This window comes from Halyomorpha halys, unplaced genomic scaffold (assembly GCF_000696795.3).
Source record: "Halyomorpha halys isolate HHAL.00 unplaced genomic scaffold, Hhal_1.1 Scaffold1092.1, whole genome shotgun sequence".
In the NCBI taxonomy this organism is placed as follows: Eukaryota; Metazoa; Arthropoda; class Insecta; order Hemiptera; family Pentatomidae; genus Halyomorpha; species Halyomorpha halys.
Window position 1 is genome coordinate 184564 of NW_027105065.1, and position 20656 is coordinate 205219.

The 20656-nt window shown below is 29.3% G+C and overlaps 1 protein-coding gene across 1 annotated transcript in view; it reads left to right on the forward strand.

Annotated features, from left to right (window-relative positions):
* The first annotated feature begins 4925 nt into the window (after positions 1 to 4925).
* The window catches only part of LOC106688260 (division abnormally delayed protein), a 91392-nt gene continuing 75661 nt past the window's right edge, over positions 4926 to 20656 (forward strand). Inside the window, exon 1 of the mRNA XM_067048344.1 lies at positions 4926 to 5015. Within this exon, the coding sequence (XP_066904445.1) occupies positions 4926 to 5015 (90 nt within the window). The remainder of the gene's footprint in view (positions 5016 to 20656) is intronic.

Sequence of the window (20656 nt, forward strand, 5' to 3'; positions counted from 1 at the left end):
GGTTATTACTAACTGTGAGCACACATGTGTCATCAGCATACGTGTTAAGGATAGTGTTAGGAGTTGTTGGTATGTCAGCTGTATAGATGGTGTAGAGGATGGGACCGAGAATACTACCTTGAAAAACACCAGACGATTGAAAATAGAGGGATGAATAGGAACCATCGAATGAAAAATGAGTGAAAATTATTTATTTTATAAAATAGAAGTAATATTTTTTTTTTGTATTTTCAGAACAACCACCATTTTCTATTCCGCCTACCTATGGATTGCAGTCATAAATTTTGACCCTTAACTGTGCGTAGTGTTCTTATAATGTAATAAAAAATCGTTGTGAAATAACTTTTCTTAAGTTACTGTCTTTTTATTGTAACTGTCTTTTTAATAAGAGAGTAAAAGTGCAAGCTATAATTCGGATGTTTGGCATTTCCATTAGGTTTTCAATAATAATAAAATGATATTAGGAATTAAGTTTTGGGGTAATATAAGCAGGATGTACACATAAAGGAATGGTGGTTAATGCACTTAACCACTTCATTCCTGACTCCCATCTGGTGCATGCAGTCGCTTAAAGTGGTTGGTTATCTGTCCCTTTAATAACTGCCATCTCAAACTGAAAAACATGTTACGTGAGATGTGGCATTTCTCAAACATACACAATTAAATCAATGAAGGTGGTTCGGCTGTAGACAATTAATTTAAATAGAAGTACTATACTGAAAAATAGCAACAAAAAAATTTTTTTTGTGAATTTTGACCCAGTTACGCTTCTTTAGGGCTCAGAAAAATTAAATAAATAGTAATCAATAAACTCTGTTTATTTGTTTTTGGCATTAACTGATGAAGATTCGATGCTTGGGTCGAAACGTAGGTGTCTAATAAATAGTTTTTTCACTATTTTTGAGTACCCTTACTTTAATCTAATAACCTTATAATAAAATTAAATAGATAAATAAACACTGTATCAAACCCCATAATACCGTTTGGAAACCGCACAACATCTCGGGCTTAGTCAATGAGGGGTAATCGAAACCAGGAGGGAATTGGAGTAGTGTTGTGATAGCAAGGCAGTTGGAGGGTTTGTCCCATTGAAAATACTTAACACGCTCTAGTCAAATGTGCAAACACTGGCAAAAGTTTGTGTTTGTTGGTACAACTTGTGGAGAGTGGGAGCCGTCAGTTTGCCCCAAGTTAGGATCTACAATAGCCGATAATGTTCCCTCCTTGTCGTCTACTCCTCCAACTTTTGGCCTCTTCGAATTGTTTTCAAAACATTTTAATACAGCTAATTTTAATTACATGTATCTATTATGTTCAAGCAGTAAATGGTCGAAATAAGTGTTGGTTAATAGTTCTTTGACTAGAACATTAGTTCTTTACAGTAGATTAAAGAACCTATCTTGTGAGTGTAGTAAAAACGGTATTATTCGAAATTTGAAATGTTCTACAGCGCTTCATGACCTGTATCGGCCATTTTCTGACTTATACTACTTACCACCCTCCTCAGATATACCAATGCTGGTAGTCAATTAGATAGTCATCAAATATTATTCATAAAATTAACTCTTTTGTCTAATTTTGCCCAAACTACTGTATTACCATCATTGAAAAATTCTTTTTTACCAAATCATAACGTGCCCCACAGTTCTTAGTTTATTCTGCTTTCTTACTGCAAAAGGTAGAGAAGCTTTGTATTCATCCAGGGAGTGAAAGAATATCTATGTCTTAAAATTCAAAAATTTCCACTCGCATTTAATATTTCAGACATCGAGGAATATATTTGGTTCCGTGTCTCTAGTCAAATCCAGGTAATAGACACAAATCTAATACCGTTAATTCGATATTGAAAAAAATTCTATTATGCAGTTTTATCATATCAAATTTCTCTTGCTTACTATTTTTTGTTACTTTTTACTTTATAGTTCGAATTTTCATCACTGCATACATCCATCGACATGATCTCTCTATTTATAAATTAAAAAGTGAAATCCATGACCAAGTGCACTCACTGTATGAATTGAGACTCTGAATGTAGGGTTACATCAGCTCCTGATCCAAGGTGACATCTCTAATGCTAATAAAGTCTTCCTTGTCCTCCTTGCTGAGGTAACAGGACCCGACACTGTACATCATGTGCATACTGCAATTCAGTTTGCTCTGATATCATCGCTAGATAAATCTATGACAGATGTTCTAGATTGGTGCCCGGCGATCATTCAAGGAGATTGGTTCACCCGAGGAAATCTGGTTTTCCCAGAGTTGCTATTTCCAGACATTGTTTATTATCGTTTATCGTGATTTAATTTTATTATTTAAGATTTGATTTTAATATTTTAAGCTAATTTTTAATTTTGTGGAAGTAAAGTGATGTGTGGTTCTGCCTTAAGTTTTTTTTTTTTTATGCCATTGGTTAATATGTTCCGGCCAACATATTCCGATGAATTTAATCCAGAAAGATTGGTAAACATTTCAGCTTTCTGCTGAAAAATAAATAAAATGAGCTATTAGAAACTGTATAAATTTCTTGTTGGCACAATTTGGAGTAAGAACACTCTGAGTCAATTCTCATTTTTTTTTTTTCAATAAAACGTGATTTTCTCGCATGAATCAATAAAATGTATAGAATTACTTGACTAGATCCTAACGTTCCAAATGCACGAAAGAAATTTTTTGCGTTCCACAATGTTCTTGGAGGAGATATTTTTTTTAATAATTTGATATCTTCAATTATAAAGTTAATCAGACTTCCTTTCTGGCTGATCTAAAATATGATTTTTTTAACCCACGAAAAATAAAAACAGTCTGATATAGTACTATACCGTCGGTGTAAAAACCAAGGTCGTGGATTTTGTCTCGTGCTAAAGTAGTTATATATTTCTTTTAAATGCCAAAAAGACCTTACTCGATATGTGAAGTAGCTAATTAAAAGTCCAAGATGATTAATTTCATCAGAACTAGAATTAGTTGCTACCATAATATCTTCCATATATCCTATATATATCCGTACACTCCTAGTTCTATAATTTCTACTTCATGAAATAAAAGACTTTCATAGTTTATTAGCCAAATATTTCCTTTGAAATCCATTCATCCAAACATGACAATATCATAACAGCCTCTAAGTAAGCTTGAAAGCTTCCATTGAACGAAAGTGAATGAAGTGAGTAAATCTCGTAAATGCTATCAGTCGATAAGCACACCCTTGTCTAGAACATTGGAGCAAGTGGCTTGGAAAAGTTGGGCAGGGGGTGTTTCCCCGCTGTACTCTTGGGGTGGTGAGGATTGAAAAGGGGAAAAAAGGAATAAAGAAAAAAAATAGGGATTGTTGTTCTGTGCCTGGAGGAGGTCCAGGGATGGCATCTTGGCGAATAATTCTTTCAAGGAGAGTTCTGCTTCTATGTCTGCCTCTTTATTTTATAGTCCAGCAAAATTAAAATCTAATTTTAAACTGATTTCTTTCAAATTATAATACAAAACTGTTTTAAAAAGACCCTAAAAAAAATTTTTATCACTCCATGGTGGTTAGGCTTAATATGGCAATTTGTGGTTTGACTGTGATGGTGTAATAAAATCCTTTAAATTGCTCGGAATGGCCGAAACGTTGGAGTAGAGTAAATAATAAAAAATTTGTTGAGACCAAATGGATGTATTTTATTACTACTAAACAAAACTTTGCATTGCATATTAATTCCTGTCTTATATAATTTATTATAGAACCGTATATAGCCGTTTGCAATTTCAGTTTTTTTTTTTTTTGTTTTTTTTATGTTGTAAACATTTAGGAAATCTATACATATATGATCATGAACAACAAGGATTTTCCGGCAATCTGCAAGTTAACCTAGAAGTAATTTGTTTTAAATCGCTACCATATATTTTTAGATTTATAGTCAATAACTCTTCAACTATACTAGTAGCTTAAGTTGTTCATTAATAAAATTTTAAGGATTAAATTGTACATATTTTGGTAAATAACAAGTATGTATATAGCGGTACATATCCATCTTAGATTTTAAAGAAAACCTATTTTTAGCCAACTGGGGTGTTGAGCTCCGGATGTAGTGCAGTTCATTTAGATTTTCACCTTGAATCCCGTTTTTATAAATGAATCCAACCAAAATTTTCAAAAGTTAATAGTTTGCATTTTTTTTTTTATTCCTTTGCACTCTCATATAAATTATTTTTTTTGTTTTTAGATAGGGCTGTATTTTTTTAAACATCTAATGCGTATTTCATGATAGGAACTAATTAATTTTTTTATCTTCCCTAAAAAAAAATAAGGAAAGTCCTTCAAAAGTAGATGTTGAATTTATGGAATTATGACGTTTCAGTTACTAGTAGGAGTTATAAACCTTCATCGTGTTTTTAAAATATTTTTACACAAGAGTCAATGTAGACAGAAATTAATTTCTGTCTTGTAGTTATAAAAAACATCCATTTGGTCTCTAGATTTTTTTAATTATTATAACACCCCAACGTTTCGGCCATTATGTAGTGTTGATAAAATGAATAATTTAAACAGAGGCTATAAACTATTTAATGTCATACTTAATATAAGTTAATGTGATACTAAATGCTGTAATATGTAATACTAGATACTGTAAATTAGTTAATGTGTCAATGACTAATGATAGATAATTACACAAAGGTAATATGACCTGTAATTATTTTAATAACCTATGGTCTGACTGTGATGGTGTAATAAGATCCTTTAAAATGGTCGGAATGGCCGAAACGTTGGAGTGGAGTAAATAATAAAAAATTTGTTGCGACCAAATGGATGTTCTTTATTACTACTAAACAAAAATTTGCATTACATATTAATTCCTGTCTTATATAATTTATTATAGAACCGTATATAGCCGTTTGCAATTTCAGTTTTTTTTTATGTTGTAAACATTTAAGAAATCTATACATATATGATCATGAACAACAAGGATTTTCCGGCAATCTGCATTCGAGTAATTGGGGTTATGCACGACGAAGCGTGCAAACTGGAATTAGAAGCTGCTCAGGTGAAAAATGGAATTATTTTAGTCTGCGACCCTTTTCAGTAGTCTTTATAGTTCCTATTTATTTTCTTATTTTTTTAAAATTATTATTTAAATATAATATTCAGACGAATGGAGAGAACAGATCCTATTTCTTATTCTCGAAATTATTTTTAATGAAAAATCGTACCACGAAGAAATCGTTGTGCAAGATCCTTATCAAGTACGGACAGTCTGGTCTATATACATATATAATCATATTTCTAGACTATATACATTGGAAAATATTTTCTTTAACCATTTACTATCTCATTTGACATACAGGCATTAGACATGATATTTATTTATTTATGTATTCATTCTGAAAACTACATCCATATGCTGCATATGGTCCGGCCAGATAAAACATCAATCACATACAGAAATGATGAACATAAATGAAATATGAGTTAATTATAACTTATTAGGGCGCTGTGTATTCTGCTACGATTAATGAGCTAGAACTGTACAATATTAATTAATATCTAACGATAAAACTAACTATTCAATTAACAAAATACTAAAATTAAAATAAATAAACTAATTATATGAATAACAATGATACGAATTTACAATTAATTATAATGAGCTAACGAATTCGTAATAAGTATGGAGTGAACTTGATTAAAAATAAAAATACATTATAATATATAATAAATATAATATTATACATCATAAAATAAAATGATATCTAATATAAATAATACAAAAAAGAAAGGAACATTAAAAATAAACTGGAACTAAAGAATGTATTAAGACAAAATTTTATAAGAACACAATAAAAATAAGGATCTAAGTACATCTATAAAAATTATATACCACCAGTAAAAATAAATATGCCACATTGTTTGTCCAATACAGATTTAGGAATATTTTGAATCAGGTTAAAAACGACTATAAGATAGGTTTTCATATATGCTGTTAAAAATTCGATGATCAACAAGAAAGACATAAGACTAAATTAAATAGTATTATAAAGATTATTTCTAGTTCTCGTGTGATTGATGGTCAATGGTGGAAGTAAATTTGATCTATTTTAGCTTAAAATTGTATTTATTAACAAAATTTAAACAGAGAGGTAATTTCTTATTTAGTTATATTTTATTATAAATTAATTTTAAAACATTTTTTATTTTTATTTTCAGGTGAGGCAACTTATATTTATAAAGAAAAATCATTATTACTGGTAAAACATTTACTTCATTATTAAGGTAATATTTAAATGAATATAATTTTTAAGTAGCTCTATTGCTATGTATTTTATCGTTTATTATTTATATTCTTGATAGTAAAATCTTAAAATTCTATTCCTAAGTTATGCTGTCGCTGTCTAAGACGTCTTTTTCCTAACACACTTATTAATATATGAACAACGGCTCGTTCTATTTGGCCCAACGTTGAGAATTTCCTTTATAATTTTGGAATATCAATTTTATGAAATTCCTTACTCCACTTTAGCTCATGCATGCGCCAATGTATTTTCTATTCTCATACCACAAATTATGAATCTTGGAGCATAGGTGATATGTACCCAATAGAAATTGTAAGAAAGCTATAGTAACCTACAGCCCTGTTAAAAAAAAATTAGTTTTAATTATTTATTTTTAAAATCTGAGTATCAAAAGATATTATTTAATGTATTCTGTAAATGCTTAGTTACAATTTTACTAAAAAATTTAAATTTATAAAAATATATATCATATTGCTAGGATTAAGTTTCAGTAGGGACAAAAAACAAAACAAATATGTGAAAAATTATAAACTCAAAAATTTTCTGTCTCTATAATGACTAAATTAATTTCAATAATGAGAACGTCTGCCATGTTTGATCACCTCCAACAGTCTTTTAGGAACACTTACTAAATTAATTAAAGTGCTCTCTAGTATGTTTTTCCAAGCTTGTGTGATCCTTTCTTTGAGCTCATCAATAATTAGGGTTTCTGTCCTCTTAAGGTCGTAGACTTCTCTATCTATGATTCACCACAAATTTTTAATCGGATTAATATCCGATCCGAAACATTGATGCCGAAATCCTGAAAACATTGTATTGTAGAGCGTGCTGTATGAATCGGCATGTTATCCTGCTGAAAAACTTTTTCTTCTTCCAAAATTGTAATAAACGGCAAAAGGAACTCTTCTATAACATTTTGATAACTACTTTTCATTTAAAGCATTTGTTATTAAAACCATCTAGACCATCAATGTTAATTTTTTATTAATTCATCAATGTTAATAATAACTCTTGATAATTTTTTCCTATCTTTAATATGCTTTTCAGTAAACACTGCCGTTCTTGCAAATGATGTTTTGTGATCTATGGTTTTCTCATAAACTTAAAATATTTAAATTGGTTCAGCTACCCACTTCCTCACCAAGCTAGTGTCACATCCTAAATTGAATCACCTCACAATCTGTTCAGTAGATGCTCCTGTTTTCGCACCTTCCTAACCGCACGTTTCCCAAGATTGGACAGATCTGGAAGTCTTCCCATGATTTTCTGGGCCGCAATTAAAAATGTTTTTACTACACCCTGGGAGGAGGGGTTTATCTCACGAGCAATTTGCCTCTGGGTCATCCCAATTCTTCTTAGGTCGACTATTCTTTGCTGCTCAATTTCAGTGAGTTGAGTTCCACGCGGCATTATTTAAAAAAAATACTAAATCACACAAGCAATACAGTATAAAAAACGAACAATATAATCTCTCTTCAACTCTAGAAATAAAAGAGATTTGGTATTAATCCATTAATACACATGACAATAGCAAAACAAAGATTGGGTTTATACTTATTCAGAGCATAAAGAAGATTTGTTTACTAAAAAGTTCGTAAATTATCAAACAGATTAAAGGCCATTTTAAGCTTCATGCCAATCTAATATCATAAAAAGTAGTCTAAAGACATTTTTGTGCTCTGAATTTACTTTTAAATTTTATAAATATTTTATTTTTGTGAATTGAGTTCATATTTTTTCACAGGAGTTTATGTATTTGGTTACTATAACTGAAACGTTATGTAAAAAAAAAAAGGCAGTATTGATTTACAAATTTTATGTTTAAAAATACTCTCGAAATTAATCCCATATATATTTTCCCACCGCTCCCCCGGATAAAGAAGTTGAATTAAATTCAATCAAAATTGTTTAGGTTAGTTAAATATAAAACATATAAATAGAGTATTATCATATCAACAGATATGATATGTCCTAATAGATACATGTCAAAAATAAATCAATAATCAACTTACTTATTCAAATAATTTTGTCAAACATTGTAAAAAAAAATAAATAGTTTTTTGTATAAGATTTTTTTTTTATGAAATAATATGGGTATTCGTGATCTTTAGTTTAACATGTTAAAGCGTGTTAAATGGGAAAACTTTTTGTTAAATGGAGAAATATTTCCTTCTTTTATCATGTTAAAACGATATAAAATGTAACATGGCTGAGAGTCTGTTACTAGGTTTGTTAAATGGAGAATGACGTCACGAAACAGACCAGCTGAGCTTGTCACCGTTTTATTTGTTGTCGTGTTAGTTTGTTTACTCCTAGTTTGAATTTTGTTCTTTCCTTTTGTCTAGATACTAGTGTTTTAGACTTTTTAAAAAAGATATTCAATAGCCAAACTTTTACACTTCTACTTTTCACTTATTTTAGGCAAGCTTTAAATAATTACTGTAGTAGAAGTAAAAATTAACATGAATTTTTGGAAGGAAATGTTACTAAACAAGTTGCTCAAAAAATCCGCTAGGAGCTCTTTTGGATTTACCATTTAACATGACTTTAAATAGGGCTGCTCACAATGCTATACTTAAACGTTTAACACAATATCATTAATACCCCAAGAAGTTCTCGAAATTAGCTTGTATTAAATGAATTTCCTTTAAATATAGCTAAAATCAAATAATTCGTTAATTAATTTGCTGTCCGGATTGTATGAATAGTGCTATTTCGAGTTGCAGTTATAAATTAAATGCAAAGTTATTCGTTTATTTGAAAGTCTTTATTGCCAAGTTGTGTATGACTTTTATTACAGCCATTAATATAAGTACGCTTTGATGGTGGAGCCTTTGGTATTTTGATTGAGAACTGACAGACCACCTGCTGTTATTTGGAAGGGGAACTATTTGAAACTGGGTTCCTCTATAATTGGAATACTTGAAGAGATTAATTCCCAACTATTCCATTCCATCCCTTCAGCTTGGCTTCCATTATTATTTTCTTGACCGTACTATTTGGTTTATTGGGTCTTTGATTGCTAAATTAAGCTGTTGCCTTGGGTTGATCTCTATTAGCTTCATATTTTTTTTCATAGTTTCGATTTAGAAGAAGGAAATGATGATTAATAAATTTTTACTTTCCATACGATTTATATAATTTTTATGGAAAATTAAATTTTTTAAAGTATCTCTTAAATTACATTTTATGCCTTATTTCACTCATCTAATAAATCTACTGTTTTTCACGAGAAAATGAGTGAGGTAATTAAGATAAAAATTTTTTTTCATTGTTATTACCTATATATTTATTTGTTTTTAACTATTTAGTGGTTTTCAAGTTATTTATTTATTTTTTACATATTTATTAGTTTTTCAACTTCACTACTATGACTTTTATATTTAATTATTTCCAAATTTTTGTTTAACTATAACTTCGTTTTTTAATTTAATTTGTTTTTTATGCGTGCATTTCGAAAGTTGTAACAAAAATTATGAGTCCATAAAATTTCATAAAAATAGAGTATTTGTGTTGAATAAATTACTAAGTAAAAAAAAAAGTTAAAATAATGGAAAATAATTAATTTAGCACAGATTTATTTTTATTATTTTTTTTTAAGATAGATATTTATGTATTACCCCAGATTGCAGTCATTAAACATGGATTGTGTTTAGCACATTTTGGCCTACGAATTAAATCCCATTCTATCTACCTAATATGTTTTTGTTTATGAGTACTTTATTTTTCCCATTGATTTAAAATTAAAATAAAAAATTTAATTTCTACTGGGTGATTTCATAATGTAGAAACTATTCCTCTGCCTCAGTTTTTATGTGCTTTTAAACATAACATATGTCAACACTTACTTCAAGAAAAATATCAACAGTAAGTTTCCCAAAACACACTGAACAATTCGCGAGACTCGAGAGTGAGCTGAAAGATCAGATTGCAATTTTTTTCAGATCACAATAAATTCTCTTGTAATACATTTCATACGTATATAAGTTAAAATGATGAAGATTAATACAAGTTAAATTTGCAATTATGATTACAGGAGTTGCGAATGAGACATTTATTATTGTAGTACTGAGCGATGGATATAGCAACTTTGAAATATTAAACAAAAATTTTCATTTCTATTCTAAACAAAATCAAAGAATATTCCTAACATAAAGAACGAATAGGCGCAGTGAGAGAAATGCATCGATACCGGTATGACTTGTCCTTATAAATAATGCCATTGGCTAAGGCCTTTTAGAATTGCAAATAGAAATCCATATAGCACTCATCCTGTAATATATATATTGGTTCTTTGATCAGCTAAATCTTCTTAGATTTAAATATCAATAAAATAAATCAAAGAGAGGGGGGATTTATATCCCCATGGAAATAATATTCATAATACGCTATCTATAAAGCTACGTTTGATGTAGGATCTCTAAATCCTCTTATGCCGCTAACTATATCCTTCTTTACAAATCTAGTATGTATGTGACCTCTGGATTACGACAATTCAATTTATTTCAATATGTTTTAAAAGATTATTTTTAATTATAAATTATGTTTTTAGATTTGTAAGAACAAATCCTACCACACTGTCGATTACCAATCATTTTTAATTCTTCTTCTACTATATATAAACATAAATACATATATCATAATATATAAATGTATGGAATAAATATTTTAAATCAAGCTTTAATGTTTGGAAAAAAAAATTCCTATTCAAGAGGTGAATCTTTTTCTTTATTCTTGTTTTTCATTTTTAGAGATATTTTTAAGGTTGTTGAATAAGGGTTCCTGGAGGGGGAGAAAAAGGAAACTGGACAACTTTGAAAGAAATATTTGATTAAAAAATAAAGATTTTCGATGGTTCTTTCCTTACCTATGATGACTTTCTAAAAGCAATCTCATGTATATTTTCGATTAAATATTTAATTCAGCGTTCATTGCTAATTCATAATTGAATTTGAATTAAAAACTCAATAATTATAAGTACCGTCAAAGTGAGTTACTTTAATCCAAATTATTAGACTTGAAATTCAGCGTTTTCATCTACTTAGGGAGTCAGAAAATTCTGAAATTTACTCTAAGGCTTCCTTTGTGAGTATAAATAAATTATAAATCCGCTAGTTTAGCTAGTGTTTATTATTTTTTCAATATGTGGAGTAAAGTCCGCCACTTCTTAAAAGTTATTATAAGCGCCTGAGGTTTAATAGTTTCTGCAATTTAAGGGTTTCATCATCAAAAAAAAGAACCACTCAAACGATAAGAGTAAAAAAAAATTTTTTTAAGTTTCTTTTTTTTTTACTTAACACACATCGTCTCCTTATATTAAATTATAGTAAATTAATATCAAATATACCTGAACAAAAATGGGGCCGCCTGTAGCTCAATGGTTAAAGCACTGACATTACAAACTTTGACCCCAACCATGGTTAGGCCCTATAAGACTCCAATGCGAGTCAGCCGAAAAAAAAAATAAATTAAATAAAAATGTTCATTCAGTGTGTAACAAAATTCAGATTATATTTATATTTTTATAGTTGATTTAAAATTATTATGTTATTGTAAGGATGTTGCAAATTTCAAAACGATTTGGAGATATATATATATATTGGAACAAAACATTCCTATGTTATCCACAGTAAAACTAATCACGGTTCAAATCCTGACATTTTTTCTTACCTCCTTTCTTTCTTCCTTGGAATTTGTAGATATTAAAAATATATATCATTATTAGTAACATTTTTTTTTAAATTCATTCTTTAGCCACTAAAAGCTATCCAATTTACATGTAATCCATTTCTTTAAAAAAATGGTTAGTTTATAAATCTTCAGCCTTATAGATCTCATTCTACGAAGAGTTAAGTAGGACTTTCACTTTAGATTTTGTTACTTTTATTTTTATTCGTGGAAATGAAAGTATACTGAGATAAGTTTGAATGCTAATCGATAATGCGAAGAAATGTCCTAGTATCCATTTGGCCCACTGCCAAAATATCCCCCATCGCTATGCAAAGGCCTTTTCATAAAGAAGGTCAGCTTTATGAAAAACATCATTCACAACTTAACTATATTAGATCGTTTGATAGATAAAACGAAATAATTAAAGTTTAACCGTTGATTTATTTTTTATAATAAATGAAAATAATGAAAATTAAAGCTTCTGTTACAACATTAGAGATATAGTTAAATAGAGAGAGAGATAGTTTAATTCTCAAAATCCGAAATTAGATTTTATATACTGGCTACTTCTTTATGATAGAATCTAACATTGATAAGATCGGTCCAGTTTTATCCTAGAACATCATATTTACGATCTTACGAGCATATTTTCTAAATACCTTTTTCTTCAATTGAGGAGTCCCCAATCAAATGTTAATACATGCACTACTCAAAAATTAAGGTTTTGTTGTGTTTTTTTTTTTTTAAATAAAATTCTACAGCCAAGAAATATTGTAATTTAGGAAAAGGCGACTAGTCAAAGGTAAGTAACCGTCCTTGAAAATAAACATCGTATTTAATGTTTTAATGCTCATTTGTATTATTTGAGTCGGTTCTTGTTTTGCACATTGCTAATATCCTGCTATGAATGTTTATATTTCCACACGTATTATTTCAGGCTTATACATCTTTTAAAACAATTGATTATGTAATAATAATAAATTAAATATAACTTGTAATAAAATAAAACGCCTTTGGTATAATAAATATAGATATTTTTATAATATTCCTTATTTATTTATGTTTTAATAAATAACCTACTGTTATTTAGGAAAATATCTTTTATTTTATTTCGTAGCAATTTTTTCACTTTTCAGTTAGGGAATATTTATGATTTCGTAATATTAATTACTGCGAACATTAGGACATAAATAAGTTAAATGATAATGTTAATAACCATCCATATGTTCCAATGGAACTAGAGGAAATTTTAGTTTCTTTTTTTAAATTAAGTATTTATCGTTATTTATATTACTTTATTTACAGGATCGTTAACTCTTCATCCTTTGTGAGGTTGCATGGACCAGGTTTAATCCAAAAAGCTTTCAATATAATTTATTCTTTGCAAAAAATGTATTCCTTCTACTACAATAAAACGACAAATGATCCATTTTAATCTGATTTTTTAAAACATCTATCATTTTATGAAATCTATTAAATGCCAATTGAGGAGTTTTCCATCAGAAGCCTATAAATACAATTTTGGAAAATTATTATTAAATAAATAACATGGGAGCATCTCATATAGATGGATGTTTATTGAAAACGTTGATCTGTCACTCCGATTTCACAAAGAAAAATTTAAATTTTGGAGTCAGTGATTTTGTGAAATGTGAAATTTTAAAATTTTAAATGTATAAGTATTAGTTTTGTTTTTCTACAAAACCTTTACTTTTGGGAGAAAGGAATAATTTTTGATAGTTTACTCCTCAATTATATTGTTAAAAAAGTTTATTTTAACTGGCGTTTCAACTCTGGGCCTCCATTTGCGATTTCCATATGCACAGTTTTTCGGTTGCAAAATAGAACCACAAATACAAGTGAACCCACATTCGACTAAAAAAGATCGCAATTTGCAAACTATGAACAAATTCTTGTATTAAGTGTCATCCAAACAATTTTTTTTTAAACTTCTAAATTAACAATTTCTGTTTAATAAAGATTTTATCTTAGTTTCGTAGACATTCGAAAGTTCGAATAACTATTTTTTTTTTTTTTGCAAATATTTTTTATTTTATATAATTCATCTTTATTCAGTTCATTGCTTTCTTGTGAACCGAAGAAGATGGGAACAGCTGTGGAATCGATGTTCTGCTTTCTAAAGGATGTGCCTCGTGTCTGGAGGTCTTCCTTTATTCTTTGGTCGTAACTGAGGACTGCGTCCAAGGTGAAGCTGGTATCCTTCGAGGGCATTATCAACAATGGACCGCCTGTTTCAGATTTATTTTATTTCTATTTATTTATTCTATTTTTGGCATGTAAAAATTTATGTTTTCATTTGTCAAGAAAAAAAAAAAATTGAATAAGTCCTTGAAGATTATTTCTCAATGTATTGAATGCTGTTTTCCTCCTAGTTTCATCACTGGTACAAATTTAATGTATTAAGTCCAATTACCCGATTGAGAAGATGGAGGGGTAGAAAAAAGTTGGATTAATTTAATTGATGCTCTTTAAAAACTCGATTAAAAAAAAATTAAAAATACTTTTAATGGCATCAGTCTAATCGGTCCCCAATCCCTTTTATGGACTAATTACGGTTTTCAGATTAAGCTGAATTAGTATTCAGAACCTTATTCCTTCTGATCTTTAGAGATATGTTTTTCGCTTATCTCTAAGTTTTTTATTATAAATTTTAATATAAACATTTTTATCTCCTTATTGAATATTTCCCTTCATAAGTTCACACTAAAAAGCCTAAACAAAAACTGAAATATAACTGATTTGAAAAAGGCATCTATTGATAGAATAATAATGTATAGACTGTTACAAAGCATCGTAGAATAGTAATGAAATATAACAAATGAATGAGTGTTTAAAATAAAATTAATAAAATTCAGCTCATGAACATAATAAATTATTAATAATGAAGGCAATAAATAAAAAAAGTTGGGAATGAACTGGACAGCAAACTAGAAGACAATAAAGGGCTATAGCAACTAGCAATATATTGTTGGAAGATAGTTCGGGTGGCGGTCAATAAAGGTATCAAAATAGTGAAATAAAACTATTTATTGTAAACCTATTTATTATTAGGTTAACAATAAATAGTTTTATTTTATTATTTTGATACCTTTATTGACCGCCACCCGGATTATCTTCCTACAATATACTTCATACAGTCAACTATCATCTTCCAATTAGCAACATGGCTAAAGTATTATATACAAATATGTAGCGGGGAATATAATCGAATTGAATTCAATAATTGCAGGAAACAAATTACAGGCAGTTATTTAGTCAATATAATTCAACTGAGGTCCACTAAAGTGAGAAAGTACTCAGTCAAATATTTCTTATTTAATTTTCTTTGTGATTGCCATATTTATTGGTTGTTCTGGCAAACGATTGAAAAATATAGAACCATATAGTTTCAAATGTGTTTCCTGATATGTCGTTAAATGGTCGAATAAATTTATTTATTTCTCTAACATTTTGTAAATAACTGTTCATAAATTATATTATAATTTTGTTCGATTAGAATAATCTAGGATTGTAATATTTTTTTTTACGATTGTTACGAAGTATTGTATTTATGCAACATATAAAAATCATTTATTCCCCAAAATCAAAAATATTGTAGTAAAATTGGGTTCAGAAAAAACCGATTGAACCGTTTATCCGATTTTGCATACGTTTGTAGGGTGTTTGCGGATCGATATATAATTGGTCTTATATCGTATTTATTAGATTCCGTCTGCTATTTAAGCATTGTATTTTTTTAAATTTATCTTGACTCTTCTGCTATATTTCGAAAAGTATAAATATAAATATATTTATATAAAAGCAAATTTAAATAAATATTTAGTTTTCCTACTTCACTCTAACAAAATATAAATAACTTAAATATAAAAATTAATATATAAAACTGAAATATAACTAATTTGAAAAAGGTAACTAGTGATTGAATAATAATTTATATAATAATGATAAAATAATAGTGTATTATAAATATAAATTATAAATATAAATATACGGTAGAATTGATTATGAGTGTAGTATCAATTTCTTTGAATTCCATAGCTTACCTATGGGCAAAACTCTTATGGATACAGCTATATTTCAACGCTCGACCTTTAAAGTTTATTCACAAGCGACTATTCATTGATCTTGAAATATAGATAATAATGTATGAAAAAAGAGTTAGCAGAAAAGGGATAATTTCCAGAAAAATAAATTAAAAAAAATAAAACAAAGTTATAAAATTTTTTTTTATTGTGTAAAAATCTCTTTTTTAATCAGTTGTCCTCGGTGCATGAACATGTTTGGAGTCTTTTGATGTATTTAATAGCCTGGATAAACTAAGCCTTGAATTCGGTACACTGCACAAAATATATTGCATTTTTATTGTGATGCCTTCTTTATAGCTGTGTTTATTCTGTTTAAATAAACAGTTGGTATGAAATATATTTGTATTACAAACTGCAGACTGACAGTTATGGCCTAGTTCTTGTTTTACGGTAAACTGGAGTAAATATTTCTACTGTGTGTGTTGTATTTTTAATAATACATAAGTAGATACAATTTATGATGTATTTGATCAACATTATCATTAATGAGAATATAATGTAATATTTGTAAGGGGATGAAAAAAATAGAACATGTACCTTTAGAGTAGATTTATTTAATGTATGTTTAAATCATTTTTATTTAATTTATGTAATTATTACTATACCTTTTACTTATATATTTTATTATTTATAAATTTAATCATTTTAAAGCTAGTATTTATTTTCAGCATATCTTCGTTTTGGCCAATTCATACACAACAGCTTAGTTTAGTATAGTGCTGTATAATATTACTTTAAATCATAATTATGTTCGAGTTATAGGATTTTATAATTTGACAATGTTGGATGATATATTTAATGAAATATTAATAAGAAATTATTAAGAAAATTTATGTCTCACGTAGTTCAAATAAATATTTTAAGTTATTTTAACCGTTAGGTAAATTGTCAATATATTTTTAGATTTGGTTATTTACGGTAGCTTTTTTTTCTTTTTTATTGTAAAATAAATACTTTTTTTTTAGCTTGAACTAAAACACAGTTGAGGAGAACGGTTCATTTCGGAAGCAGCTTGAAAAGCCCTTACCTTAGACAATATTTTCTTAGAGGCCACTGTTTCAGAGACAAAACACTTCAAGTAGCTAATGGTAGGTCTGTTGTGGAAAGTCTCACGAAAGATTTTTCTTTACCTTGGTCTTTCTCTTTAAGAAAATAAAAGTTTCCTTCAAACTATGTCAGGTTTTCATACCAATTTAATGTATCATCTGAAAATATTTATTTTGTCCTTTTTGAATATTAGCTATGATTAATAATTTAATAATTAGTTAGGAAGAATCGTTTTTTAGAATAAATCTGCTGTATTATTTTTTAAAACTTGTACATTTCCGTTCTCTTGTTTTAAAACGTTTATTAAAAATGTCCTGTTGAGACATCTACAAAAAAAAAAAAAAGTAAATTATTTTTGTACCACTATAAAATAAAAGTCTGTGTGCTCAACTGTCTCAGTATTGTTAATAAAATACTGTTTCTTGACCAATGGAATTACTAGGGAATGATGTGGTTAGCACTGAGCCACCAGGTTTCCCCCAATTAAAAAAAAAGATTAGGTACCCATTTGTCGAAACCTAGGTATGACGACGGTCTCCCGGCGAAAAGTTTTTTTTTACTCACAGCCGAACTCGAACCTGTATCCATCAGTTAATAGACGGTTGGTTGTCTGACCCCACTCATCCATCTTTTAAATCCTATTAGTCAGAATGAAGTATATATATAATAATGTTAATCACACTATAGCTGTAGTTTAACAAGAATTGAATATAGCATGCTTGTTAAAAGTCTAAGACCACGAGATCTGTTAATTAGGAACTGAGCCAACCAGATATTTGTGCATTTATAATGTAATCTACTTCCGGTCTTAGTTATATATTTAGCAGCAAGATAGTAAGTTTTTTTTCAACACCGCTAATTATTAAATTTCTAAAAAAAAAAAATAGTTAATTTATAGTTGAACAAATAAATAATATATGGAGAGTATTATTACTGAGTTTGTAGGCCAAAGGTTGCAGAGTATTATTACTCAGTTTGTAGGCCAGAGGCTGGAGAGTATTATTACTGAGTTTATAGGCTAGTGGCTGGAGAGTATTATTACTGAGTTTATAGGTTAGAGACTGGGGACTATTATTACTGAGTTCATAGGCTAGAGGCTGTAGAGTACTATTACTGAGTTTATAGGCTAGAGGCTGGAGAGTATTATCATTGAGTTTATAGGCTAGAGGCTGGAGAGTATTATTACTGAGTTTACAGACTAGAGGCTGGAAAGTATTATTACTGAGATTATTTCATAATCTGATATATTTTAATTGTTACTTCCTTCTATCAGTGTTTAACTATTACATAGTTAAATGGCAGGTGCAGAAAAAACATTTTTACTTAGTTCCTATCTTCTTAAAATTAAAACTCAATAATATTATTTTACTATATATGTATATTTTTTAAATCTGATTGACTATGGTTCCCGTATCACACAATTGTAACTTGCTATCCTCCTTTGAAATGTTATTAATCTTTGCTAGTTTAAAGACGGTAACTTTTTTATTAATTCTTACTTCCTTTTAGTATTTTTCAAATTATAGGCCAAGAAAAAACAATTTTTTTTTATATGGTTTTTGCAATAGTCAAAAAGCAAGAATATTGTCATAACCATGGACGCGCGAAAACATTTAATTTCTTGTGGATAGTCATCAAATTCCTATTTATTTATCTATTGCTTATATCAGCTAATAATAATAGATGATTAATTATTTCATATAAACAAAATGAATGGTACTTTAGAGGAAACTTATAAAAAAAGTTTGGCATTTAAGTCCTCTCAGACTATTTCAATCGGAGTGAGACCTAGTTGATATTGAATGGCACTTAAAGGATAAAATAGATGATATTTAGTGGAACTTCCCATAAGTAAATTTTAGGAATACACCCACCTTGAAATATTAATTGTGGCAGTATTAGAACTGGTCGATAGAGTTGAAAATTCTTATATATTTAAATTTTATTAATACTGGTCGTGTTCCCTCTTATGGTAGAAACTATTAGTTATACGAATAATAATAAGAAGAATAGAGGAGGACCAGGGTCTGGGACGAGGGTCCTAGAGCGCTTGGTTCAGAAGGTATGGTGTGGTGTGGGTTCGATTCCCACCTGGGCTGGTCAATATTTATTTCGTTGGCCCCAAGAAATGAACCTTGACATTCCCACTCTGGGGCTATATAGGTCCTCAACGGAGGACTTGAGCAAAACAAAAAAACAGGAGTAGAACAGCCATTTCCTGGAATTGAAAAGTCGATTCTTATATTGTAATAGGAGACTACGAGATTATGGGACATCACCAGTGATCAGCATTGCTGGGATTGTTTAGCTCCTACTCTCCTATTTCAATATAAAAATTTTCCTAATGGAATTGACGAGCGTACCCAACCCCACCCCACGACTTTCGTTTCACTCGCGTTACAAAATCAATTTACTCCCATATAATGTTTTTTCTTCAGTTGTAGAACTTCGGTAAAGAAGTTTCCACAAAAAAGTAATTTCAATTTTGTACGACTCATCGTTTCTGAACTTGGCTGTTCACGCTCGCACGCAACCATTTTTTAAAGCTATCCCAAAAATAAAAACGTATGTAGAAAAGAAACTAAATCAGGGCTGAAAACGTAAATTAAGAATTTTAAGATTCTTTGTAGAGGAGAGAATCCATCTGTTATTTATATTGACTTAGTGGAGAAGTCCCATCGCGAAGCAATTTAGTGGCGGAATAACTTTTTGGAAGTAAATTGGGCCCTTGGACATCCATTACATCCCTAAAAAGTCTGTCCACGCAAAAAGCTCTCTTGCAATTTATAGCTAATTTCCTCTTAACTTAGCCTCCCAGAAAAGAAATTCCCTTGTTACTTTTCACTAGGATACTTTATAATTTGATTATTCAAATCGGTCATTTAATACGATCTGATGAACTTATTATTTATTTCTATGATTATTATTATTAGCCCTCATTTTCATACATCAAAATTTTCAATCATTAATTTAAATCTTAGATTCTGTTGAAGCGGATTACTTGGCTTCTTTAGGACCAACATTACTGTGTGATGTAAAAAGGTTTTATGGTGTTAAGTGGTAGTGAAAGACGTGAAAGGGTTTGATGAGAAAGAGGCGAATTATACATTCAGATTCAGGGGTGCAAATTTCAGTTGAAATATAATCGTGTGTTTTTCTTTTTCTTTCTCCTATTGTGATTTAAGGTTTAAGTTGGCTCCTTATGTCGCTACGAGAGAAGAATCAGATTTTTTACTTTCTGAAATATTTTATATTCCTTCTTCGCCAGTGATTGAAGTTATGAAGCAACGGGACTTTGTGGTTACGTAGTAAGGACAACACGTGTTGTATTGTTCCTTTATGAATTTGTTGCCATCCTGGCTATTGAGCTGAGAGTGAAATCGGATAGTGCCATTGCTTTTTGACCTTCCATTGTTCCTAATGTGTTCCTCTCTGGCTCCTGGTTATTGAATATTGACCCCGTTGTTCGAGTCCTCTGTTATGTTACCTACCTTTTCGTTTGTAATATTAACTGCATGTATGACTGGAATCGAAAATTGTTTAGAGGGTGACCGTACTACGTATACGTTCTA